This window comes from Berghia stephanieae, chromosome 2 (assembly GCF_034508935.2).
Source record: "Berghia stephanieae isolate SIO BIC M18660-M18661 chromosome 2, UCSD_Bste_1.3, whole genome shotgun sequence".
Classification (NCBI taxonomy): Eukaryota; Metazoa; Mollusca; class Gastropoda; order Nudibranchia; family Aeolidiidae; genus Berghia; species Berghia stephanieae.
In genome coordinates, this window is record NC_088361.1 from 83,427,419 (window position 1) to 83,439,405 (window position 11,987).

At 33.8% G+C, this 11,987-nt stretch overlaps 1 protein-coding gene across 2 annotated transcripts in view; it reads right to left on the reverse strand.

Moving 5' to 3' along the window:
• Nucleotides 1-11,979, reverse strand: part of LOC144965675 (26S proteasome regulatory subunit 8) — a 19,334-nt gene extending 7,355 nt beyond the window's left edge. The window contains exons 1-8 of one of the 2 annotated variants that reach the window (XM_078901255.1): nucleotides 11,919-11,979; nucleotides 6,067-6,138; nucleotides 5,708-5,777; nucleotides 5,186-5,283; nucleotides 4,467-4,592; nucleotides 3,529-3,690; nucleotides 2,487-2,650; nucleotides 1,831-1,907 (exon numbers count right to left, since the gene is read on the reverse strand). In XM_078901255.1, coding sequence (XP_078757381.1) covers nucleotides 1,831-1,907; nucleotides 2,487-2,650; nucleotides 3,529-3,690; nucleotides 4,467-4,592; nucleotides 5,186-5,283; nucleotides 5,708-5,777; nucleotides 6,067-6,138; nucleotides 11,919-11,930 — 781 coding nt within the window. In that variant the 5' untranslated portion in view covers nucleotides 11,931-11,979. Of the gene's footprint in view, nucleotides 1-1,830; nucleotides 1,908-2,486; nucleotides 2,651-3,528; nucleotides 3,691-4,466; nucleotides 4,593-5,185; nucleotides 5,284-5,707; nucleotides 5,778-6,066; nucleotides 6,139-11,786 lie in introns of both variants that reach the window. The other variant, XM_078901256.1, reaches the window with a different exon arrangement.
• Between the last annotated feature and the right edge of the window lie 8 nt (nucleotides 11,980-11,987).

Genomic DNA, 11,987 nt, shown 5'->3' on the forward strand with positions numbered 1-11,987 from the left:
CACACATCCTTCTATTTTTTGTCCAAACTTAGAAGGTAGTACTGACACAATTATTATCTCATCTTAAGAACAACAGTTCAGTCAGCCTACAAACAGCAACACAGTACTGAAACGGCGCTTCTTAAAATCTTTTGTTATATAATGCGGATGCTAACAATATCAATTTATTATGCCTTTCAGATCTTTCAGATGCCTTTGACACAATTGACCATTACATTTTGTTAAGAAGACTAGAAAATACGTTCGGCGTAAAAGGAATTGCCCTTAAATGGATTACACCATATTTACAGGATCGATGGCAGACTGTCGTGGTGAATGGTATTCAGTCAGAACAAGTTTTACTAAACTTTGGAGTGCGTTCTTGCCCTGTCCTTTTTTCTGTATATAAGCACCCCCTTTCTCGTGTGATATCCAGATTCAATCTGAGTTATCATTTTAATGCTGGTGATAAGCAAATTTATGATTCAGTACCCCTAAGTAATTTACAATTCTTAATACAACGAATTTCGAGCTGTTTTATGAGATTAAATCTTGAATGTACCATAACAAGTTAAAATTAAATGATAGTAAATGATAGTAAAACTGAGATTTTAATGTGTGGAAGGCAAATAATTCACCTATTACTCTCGGAAATAGCACAACAGAATTTTCAAATAAATCAAAAAACCTTAGCTTCATCATTGATAAACATCTTTCCATAACAAGCTGCTACGTGAATAACACCATACAATCTATGTACATAGAAATGAATAAAATAAGCAAACGTAATTTAATATAGCAGAACTTTTAATTAATTCCCTTGTTTTATCTAAATTGTACTATTGTAACTCCCTGTGGGCGAAATTAGCTAATGACAAAATATATTTTTTTTTGTTCATCTTATTAGCTCATAATTTAGGCACCTTTTAAATTTAGTAAGAATGATGTCGCCTATTTCATTCAGTATAAATGTACCAACAGATTTCGTTCCATTTCATGCTTTTCGTTTCCTATGACAATGAAGATATTGATTTTAAAACAAAAAGGGATGTGTGTGTACGTGTTAGAGGCGGGGGGGACATACCCTATTTTCCAGCTATTATTAGGTTTAATTCACTATCACTCACTCACCCCAATATCGTTGTACAATGACAAAACCCTGATACACAATTAAAGTCTAATTTACAAGATAGCCAAAATCATCAATAAGCGTAAATTAAAGCTATTATGCTTTTAATAAAAATAGACTCATCTTGAAAAAGGAGTCAGGGTCTAAAAGATTGAGGAATAGTCTAATGTAGTAATATTATATCAGAGTCACGCCTACAAACTTGACGGAGATAATTTATTCATTCCCCTCACGCCAGGTCAACCACACTTAGCCTTGCCTCTCACTCGTCCGTGATGACGAGTGCTCGCCCTCGCTGACGTAAAACGTTTGTCGATCGAGTTATTCGTATTTTGCTATATTCTTAACTGAGATACTGTTCTTTTGGTGAATACGGACGAGGCATTTTGCGTTGTGGTTAACCAGGGTGAACAGTATGTGAGACGGTCGTATAAGATACTGTCCTTTTGTTGGTTACAGGTAGAGTTATTTGCTTGGCTTTAACCAAGAAAGAACAGTATCTCAAAATATTACGCAACATATTACGTCAATGAAATCGCCGACTAACAGAAAAACGCAATTTATCATTAGCTATTATTTAATGTTAGAAGACTTCCACTATGTAATAGAATTAAAGAGTTATGAATGAAAAAACTAAATGTGTCGATTGCGGCAAAACTGGTTGGATCTGGGTCAGCCCAGATACTGTCCTTTTGTTGGTTAGGGCAGCATTGGGTACAAACCTCCTGATCCACTCTCAAGACGGGATGATCCAATGGAATCAATCTCATCCATGAAGATGATGGACGGAGCATGCTCTCTGTCAAGAAAAAAAAAAAAAAAAGAAACATTGAATAGGTGAGACTTTCTGAGGGAAAAAGTAAATATGAGAAGATCTTACTCTTAGTCACTTGTTGCTTTTTTATTCACACAGAAGTGAACAAACTATCATAACGGTGGGAAATCTCAATTTTAATCTGCTATAAAAAAAAAAAAGAAAAAAAAAAGGGGGTTTTATCAAGAAAATATATGCTCTCATCTGACTGCCCCGATTATGAAAACAGTCTCCAGCTCCACTTTCAGCATGCGATGGCAAATATGGAAAGAAAAAAAAATATTTATAAAACAGACAAGGGGAGAAAGAGGAGATCCTAGAGGTAATGCCAACCAACTTTGTGCTCAATGAAATGAGAGCCATGAATAAAAATCCACTCAAACAAATATCAGGCTTGTCCAAAGTAAATTAAAAAAACCCCAAAAAAACCCCCAAAAAATAAAAGACAGGAATCAGCAGACATGTTGGCATGGATCTTTCTAGACTGATACAAAATGTTTAGACACATTCTTGAAAAATCTTAAGGGAGATTTTCATTAGCTGAATAATGGTTATGATTTTTACCTGGCCATAACGAACAGCTCTCGTACCATCCTGGATCCTTCTCCAATGAATTTCTGCACCAGTTCGGATCCAGACACTCTGATGAACGTACACTCTGTGTGGTGGGCCACAGCACGGGCCAGCAGAGTCTTGCCTGTGCCTGGTGGGCCATACAACAAAACACCCTGAAATGGGAGACCAAACAATAATTATATTGGAGGAAACTAAAACTAAATAAAGTCGAATACTAGCCATTTCATCTATTCATTTGAACTTTTATGACCTCAGGCTTCAGCGAAAGCTACGCTCACAATGTCCCCAAATACAATGCCGTGATGATGTTATTAGAGCGATGCAACTGAGTGGTTATTGCTAATTGCACAATGGGAGAAAATTAAATGGCAATGGTCATTTTTGTGCGGCTATGTGGTCTTGTGGTATGACACTCACTTTCAGATCGGGGGGTCCTGGGTTTGAGCCTCGCTCAGCGCATAGTTGAGTCTTTGGAAAAGACCCTTAAACTCACATTCTCTCACAGTACCCCGGTGTAAAATGAGTACCTGGCCATTTTAGTGTTGTCTATGTCCGAAAAAATTATAATATCGCCTAACAGGCGTCATGTCTCGTCCTACATGTTAAGTGTTGCTGCTAGCCAGGGACCCCTTGTAAAGCGCTTTGAGCACATTTCGTGGATATAAAAACGCTCATTTATTTATTAATGGTCGAGAAAATATAAATGAATAACCAAGAATCCAACTTACAATTCCTTTCCCACCAAAATTAAAAATCAGCAAAAGCTGAAAAATCCCCATCCCTGAATAATGCAGACATTTCAAGTTCCTGTTAAGCATGTAAATTCAATATCACTGTATGATATCCATCACTAACCTTCAAATGTTTATGTTATTGTTCATCCAAGATGATTAACTGATACTGCCATATCACATGATATGGCCTTAAGATTATTTATACTTAAAACTTTTGTTTTGCTTATGGGTCTGGGGAATGTTATGCCAAAAATAAAAAAAGTATACATCTGGATAAGTGTCAGGTGTCAACATACCTTAGGCTGAGCAATACCCAGCGCTTCAAACAGCTCGGGATGTTTGACTGGCAGTTCAATGACCTCTTTTATCTCCTTGATTTGCTTGTCCAGACCTCCCACCATTTCATATGTGGAATCTGGAACTTTCTCTACCATCATCAAGCTGACCAGGGGATCAACCTGAGATTTTTTGAAAACAGGAAAAAAATTTTAAAAATACAATACAATTAATAACAGAAATAAATAAATAAATAAAAAGGATATAAAAAGTAAATCACGTCACTCACACAAAAAATATATAACAAGTTATGAAGTCAATACACACGTGATAGGAAACCATAACAAAGATAACAAGCTCTTCTTGATCTTTTGACTTTTTATTGCAGTCTCTATAAGATCTTATAGTACAACACACCACTACATTTGATCTCATGGTACACAACTTTGTTTTATTTGTGATGAGAGTTGTTGACATGGGCTAATTTCATTTCATATTTTCTTTGATATGTCTGTAACAAATAAGCGCGCTCTTTCGGCTCAATATTATAAGAGTGTGGTGAACATGATTGGGATAATACAGTCATCATTGATGTGCTGAATCTGATCGGCACAACTAACCTTTCAATTATACCAATTTAAAGCCAAACTCAATAATGAATTGGAAGAATAAAAAGTGTCAAACAGTTAACATAGCCTTTGAAATAATCTAAAATAAAAAAACAAAAAAAAAAACCAAGTAATTTAATCAAAATTTCACTAACACTGTCGACTCTAATGAGCATTCCCAAGGGATTATACAAGTTTTAAAATTATTATCTTAAAATGTTACATGGACACATAGGGCAATGAGAGCTTGCGGTCAAGTTGACCATGACTCTCAACAATTAAATTATGGTATAATTAAAATCAGAGATGATTTGATGGATGATGAAACGATTAAAAGCTTATCACCATACCTTATTTGGTAGAATCTTGTGGAGGACATAGCTATCATTCCTTAAAGCTACTCTACAATTGGGTGTGACTGTATTGATATCAATATTCTTGTCCACATCCACCACAAATTTGCCTTCCGGGTGGACCTGGAATACAATCATACAAATTATTGACCAAAATAGACTAATCACAAACAACAACTCACTAGAAATCTATATATTTTCAAGAAGAATAAAAATATCCTTATCATCAGATTCGCAAACTGTCCAGAGACAAATTCTGGAAATCTTCTTTTTTTTTTTTTTTGTTTTGAGGGGGCGGGGTATAAACTGGGATTTAATTACAGATGTGATGATGATGACATTGGTGGATAGTGATGATGATGGTTTTTTATTTTTTAGAAATAAAATATCAAAATAAAAAACCAGCTTCAAATTTGGGAAATCCAGAACAAATTTCATTAATTTCTCTTATGAAATCAGGAGAGTTTACTGAACTGAACTCAACCCACCAAAGATGCCGCTTTTCTACCCATGTTTCTATGAATTATCTGTTTAAAAATTAAAATACTTAAGAATTGATACACATCTTTAATCATTCATCTTTTTAAAAAAAAATTTTTAAAATTGTCACCAGCCTTACTCCCAACATCCAGACTCGCCAACCTACTATATGAGCAATTTAAATTTATAAAACTTAAAGCAGCAGATAATGCCTAACAATCCAGTCACTACCTCACCTTGACAAGAACCTTCTTCTTGTCCATCGGTTTCACAACTTCACCCACATAAGATCCTTGTTCTTGTAGAAGCTGTAACTCTTCTCTCAACATTCTCACTGGAAAATAAAAAAGAAGGAAAAATAAGAAGGATAACAGCTACAAGAAAGGCAACAAAAACCCCAAAAAATATCTTAAAATGAATAATAAAAACCTAAAAAAATAAAAATAAAATCCTCATTCAATTTCAATAAAACTACCGTTCCACACTTTGATTCCCCCTAAAAAATAAGTGAGGACAATACTTTCACTGAAATTTCTTTTAATTTTTTGTTAAAAACATACAGAACCTGAGAGGCAAAAATCAAAAGTCAATTACCAGAAATGATAATAAATAGTATTCTTTTTCTTCAATTGGAAAACAAAGAGAGCGTTGTGAAAATAAAATAGCTGTAATAAAATTATACAATTGCTTACAAAAACAAACCCAAAAAAAAAACCCAACAAAAGACTAAATAGGAATATGAGCTGGATATATAATACCTTTGGCATTGAGTTCATTTCGCTGTGCCTCCAATCTTCTCAAATTCTGTGTTCTCTCAGTAACAATCAACTGAGAATAAAAAATAATGAAAATAAATATACACACACAATCACTCAACCACCATAAACCTATCTATTTCATATCATCGAAAAATAAATAATATCCTTAAAAAGTCTGGTTAAGAAAACTTGGGCCACACTGCTCTTAGATCTATGAGATCTGACATCAAGGAATTTAATTAGAAACGGGCGTATGGCAGTAAATAATCATGTTTAAAAAAAAAGACAAAACAAAACTTCCAGTTCAAAAAAGGAGAATTGGCAGCCCTCATATTTAAATCCATGATGTTAATTCTTACCTGTAGTTCCTCATTCTTACTGATATAATACTGCTTTATCCCTTGGTGATTCACCTCATCTACTTCCATTTTCTGTTTAATAAAAAAAAAAAGAAAAAGAAAAAGAAAAAAAAGCATGTAACATTTATAATTGAACAAGTCAACTCATGCTGATATTTAAAATGTAGATGTCTTGTCCTATATGTCAACTGTTGCTGCTGGGTATGGACAACTTGTAAAATGCTTTGAGCCCTTTGTTAAGCATATAATGCGCTATATAAACGCTCAAATTTTTGGGTGGGGGGTTTCTTCAGATCTCTTAGAGTTCTAGTTCTATAATAACAAAATCTAGTGGAAGGGGGTTGTCACCAATGTTACAGTACAGGACCAAGTCAAAATGTTAAAAGTATGACCAGATATCCATCTTCTAATTTCCTACCCTTTTCACGATAAAAAAAATAGTTTGATTATTATATACTAATATCTAGGCTCAGACTCAGAAGTATCTCTTTCATTTGATGAATAAGAAGATCAGGTTGTCAATACACTCTTCTTGTCTGATGATTAGTTATGCAGGGCAATATCTTTCGCTATTTTCCCTCTCCTTGATTAATAATTTATAGACTTTTCAACAGATATTTCTCAAGGAGTTATTGACTTATATTTACAAAACCATCATGCTTCATACATGTTGCGTTTATTAATGCACCAATGTAAAAATAAGACGGACGTAACTTCGGAACTGTTGACCGTAAACAGCTTGTTTTTATTTGCTATAAAATAAATACTGTGTTATTTCGAAACCAAAAAAAAATAAATTTCGTGACAAATATTATTTGGAAAAATCATACATATAAGTTTGAAATGAAACTTTTAAAATTGACTTGCTTAAAAGTCTGCAGTAAAAGGGGTGCATCCACCAGTCCAAAGGAATCTTTGAATCTAGTTTTAAACTAATTTAGAATTTTCATTTATAAGAGAAAAGTGTGCATTTTATAAGACTACAGTTAACCATTATCATTGAGATAAAGATTTATATCATAGCAACTCTTATATTTGCAAAAATCGCAGACTTCCGAGATTATCTTATAGAGAATTAAGAGGTATTTTAGGTAAATACTTGAGATTTAGATCCAGTAATCTATTAAAATGGAAATCGGAAATGGCTCTGCGCATGGCAGAAGTCATCATAACAAATGAAAAGAGGATCACTCCTACTTTGTTTAGAGTCCTTTCCTTTAAGGTAAATGGCTCAGACTAACAGTCAGAGTCAGGAACAGGATAATCAAGGTCTAAGTCTAGAGAATAGATAGAATTTATATTCTAAAAATCAAAACAAGCTTTCTCTGAATCTAAGTATGTATGCACCAACACATGTCAATGTCAGTCATCATTACTAACTCATACTAATTAGGCCGGACTAATTCTTATTAAATAATTGTCTATCACTGTCTATAACTATATCATCATATGCTGATGATGACAATGACTTGGACTTGAGTTTTGAATGATTGATCATTGATGATCAACACAACAAGGCAGCGTCTATGTACACGGTTACCGGGCACCTTGCCTCAGGATCTATGTACATGGTAGCTCCGGTAACTGGTTTGCCGTTACAATACAAGACAAATACAAGCAATGGATAAACCTCGGTCTGTGTGCGTGCGTATGTGTTATTTAAAAAAATCAAACAATACAATTTAGCCCATTAAAGGCGAGATTCAAGGTTACCGTGTATAAATGTTGCCGTGTACGTAGATCCTGAGGCTCGGTACCGGTTAGTAACGAAAATAATGATGATACCGAAATATCTGCGATATTCCTCTTTATAATGAAGTCGAAGTTATGCATCTTTAATTGAACCCCTCTAAAACTATTAGTAAAAGCGAACGGCAAGTTCCAGTCATAACTTTCTTATGGGCGAGTTGGGTCACAATTTGACTCCCACTGCTGCTGCTCACTAAACTGCCTAAAGTTACCGTGTACATAAGTGGCTGTCATTATTCCCAGACGCCAGTCTGGGGATAATGAAAATTCGTTATCCCCAGACAGGTGGATCAATGAAATTTCTTTTGTTACTTTGATCTGAAAACGTCAAACTGGCAATTCGACTTTTTATTTTCAACCAGGAAGAAAGTTGTTAATCATCAAATCTGTTCATAGTCCACCAACCATTTAAATTTTCACTACCTACCTACCTGTTAACTTTATTGATATTCTCTTGTTTCTATAATTTGCTCATTCTGGCCACAATTTTGGGGATGACCGGGAATTATTTTTTATTTCGCGGACGAATTCCTAGGCCATGGTGTTGTTCGCCCCAAAGCCCAAAACCGACACCTGTTATTTTCCTGTCTTCTTCGCACAAGACAATATAATTTAGTATCACACGTCCACAAAACTAGATCCAACAACATATTTTTATTCGAATCAGAGATGAAAATAACTACCAAAACAAGGAAGCAAAAATGGTGGAAATATGCTTAGCTCATATATGAATTTAAGATATTCCGATAGCGGTGTGGATAGACAGCTCAGTGGGTTAGGCCACCTTTCATTTTACTCCTTTTACTTTTAGCTGCACAGATTCGAACCAGTCGCGATCCACCCTACCCCCTCCCCCCCCTCACACACACCCTTTTTTTTTTTTACTTTCTTCCCAATTGATGTTCATTGTTTTCACTTTTGTTCCGAGTTCCGAGCAAGAGTTTTTTTTAATCAGTTGAGTTTTTTATTTCTCCAAAAATATTATTTCATTATTTAATTTGGTCTAGATCTATTATTGTTTTGTTTTTTTTGGTCAAATGATAATAATAATAATAATAATAATAATAATAATAATAATTGTAATATTTGTTATTATTATTACTATTACCATCATAATCATTATTATATTATTATCAATAATAATATCATTTTTATTATTAATACTCTTATTATCATACTATTATTATTATTATTATTATTATTATAATCATGATTATTATTACTATTATCATTATAATTATTATTATTATTATTATATCTATCCTCTATCTGACCATTTGGTCGCTCTCTGAATATTTCTGTTTGTTTACTTTTTAATTATTTATTCTTTTTAGACACTATTTGAGATCGGAGTGGGGACGAATATATTTGCTAGAAACTAGAAAAAAAAACCAAGAGAGAGAGAGAGAGAGAGAGAGAGAGAGTTTAATATTTTTTAAAAAAAGAGATGGGGGGAGGATGGATGGGACATTTATCCCTTTCAACGTTCTGTAAAAAGAAGACGGAATTTAAACCAAAAAAAAAAAGTGACGTTACCAGGATTCGAACCCACGACGTCGATTCTGGTCAAACTTCCAGGGCAGACGACTAAACCATTCGGCCATGACACCCACTTCGAAGTCGACGCATATTGTGTATATGTAGTAACAACTGATTTTAATGTTGGTTAATTTTATGTTTTTATAGATATTTTATTAACTTTCCTTATTTCTATGTGCATTTGGAAACATTCCATGTTCTGGAATGTGGATAATTGTTTAAAAGAGCGGAGTTTCAATATGCATCTGGGGATAATGAAAATTCGTTATCCCCAGACAGGTGAATGGTTTAGTCGTCTGCCCTGGAAGTTTTACCATAATCGACGTTGTGGGTTCGAATCCTGGTAACGTCATTTTTTTTTTTTAAATTCCGTCTTCTTTTTACAGAACGTTGAAAGGGATAAATGTCCCATCCATCCTCCCCCACCTCTTTTTTTGTTATTAAACTCTCTCTCTCTCTCTCTCTCTCTCTCTCTCTCTCTCTCTCTCTCTCCCTCTCTTGTTTTTTTCTAGTTTCTAGCAAATATATTCGTCCCCACTCCGATCTCAAATAGTGTCTAAAAAGAATAAATAATTATAAAGCAAACAAACAGAAATATTCAGAGAGCGACCAAATGGTCAGATAGAGGAGAAAAAAAAAACAATAATTGTGTTAAAAATAAAAACAATAATTGTTTTAAAAATAAAAACAATTTAAGAAATTCATGCTCAGAAACGGAACATTTACATAAAGGTTTAGCAAACAAAAAACTCTAAGGTTTAGGTCAAAATATAAAAAAAAAAAAAAGAAAAAGAGAGATTTCCCTAGGACAGGGAATAGTGTTAACAATAATAATAATAATAATAACAATAATAATAATAATAATAATAATAATAATAGTAATAATAATAATAATAATAATAATAATAATAATATTAATAATAATAATAGTATGATAATAAGAGTATTAATAATAAAAATAATACTATTATTGATAATAATATAATAATGATTATGATGGTAATAGTAATAATAATAACAAATATTACTATTATTATTATTATTATTATTATTATTATTATTATTATTATTATTATTATCATTGACCAAAACAAAAAAAAAAAACAATAATAGATCTAGAGCAAATTAAATAATGAAATATTATTATCGGAGAAATAAAAAATTCAACTGATTAAAAAAAAAAAAAACTCTTGCTCGGAACTCGGAACAAAGGTGAAAACAATAAAAATCAATTGGGAAGAAAGAAAGAAAAGTAAAAAAGGGGGGGGGGGGGGGGGGGGGGGGGGGGGGGGCGGTCGCGACTGGGTCGAATCTGTGCAGCTAAAAGGAGTAAAATGAAAGGTGGCCTTACCCACTGAGCTGCCTATCCACACCGCGATCGGAATATTTTAAATTCATATATGAGCTAAACATATGTCCACCATTTTTGCTTCCTTGTTTTGGTAGTTATTTTCATCTCTGATTCGAATAAAAATATGTTGTTGGATCTAGTTCTGTGGACGTGTGATACTAAATTGTATTGTCTTGTGCGAAGCAGACAGGAAAATAACAGGTGTGGGTTTTGGGCTTTGGGGCGAACAACACCATGGCCTAGGAATTCGTCCGCGGCATAAAAATTATTCCCGGTCGTCCCCAAAATTGTGGCCAGAATGAGCAAATTATAGAAACAAGAGATGATCAATAAAGTTAACAGGTAGGTTGGTAATGAAAATTTAAATGGTTGGTGGACTATGAACAGATTTGATGATTAACAACTTTCTTCCTGGTTGAAAATAAAAAGTCGAATTGCCAGTTTGACGTTTTCAGATCAAAGTAACAAAAGAAATTTCATTGATCCATTTGCTTTAAATTTAAAATATTTTTTTTAAAAAGAGCTGGATTTGACATTTGATCACTATTTACTTTCATCTTGTGTTAAATATCACTTGATATATTAATTGTTTTGGGACACAACCACTATCTAGTATTTTTTCCAGAATATTTGGCATTTTTCACGCCTAGTTTGGCATTTTGCATAAAATCTTTCTGCCCACTTGCTACATGCGTCTGGGGATAGTATCCTCAGACAGGTGTCTGGGGATAACAAAAATTGGTTATCCCCAGACACCTGTCTGGGGATAACGAATTTTTATTATCCCCAGACAGGCGTCTGGGAATAATGACAGCCTTTTCTCCCTCTCCCGACTCCTGCTCCTCTCCTCAGATAGATGTTGATTTCTATTTTTCATTGTTATTGCCATGATTGTGAATGAATTTTAATGGTCACGAAATAGTCAAAAAGTGCAGTGCAGTTTCAGGAGAGAGCCAACAGATATGAAGTTAAAAGTCAGTCCAACTCCAACTCAAGACTGACCGACCAAGACTAAGACAAAAAAACAATAAAGTCAAAGGTAAATTTTTTTTTAAAGTTTAAAAGTAAAACATCACCTTACCAATAACTGATCAAATATTTAAAATGGGGGAGAGTTTAAATGAAAGGGATAAGGAAGTGAGACAGTAAATTCCTCTGTAACTTCTTGTATGACCGAAGCTATCTTAGCCGACAACAATGAAAAAGCATTTACCTTCTCCGCCATGTTGAATTTTCAAGGGAAGTTACTCCATCTATCCCGCAGTCAAGAAGTTTTTCTTCG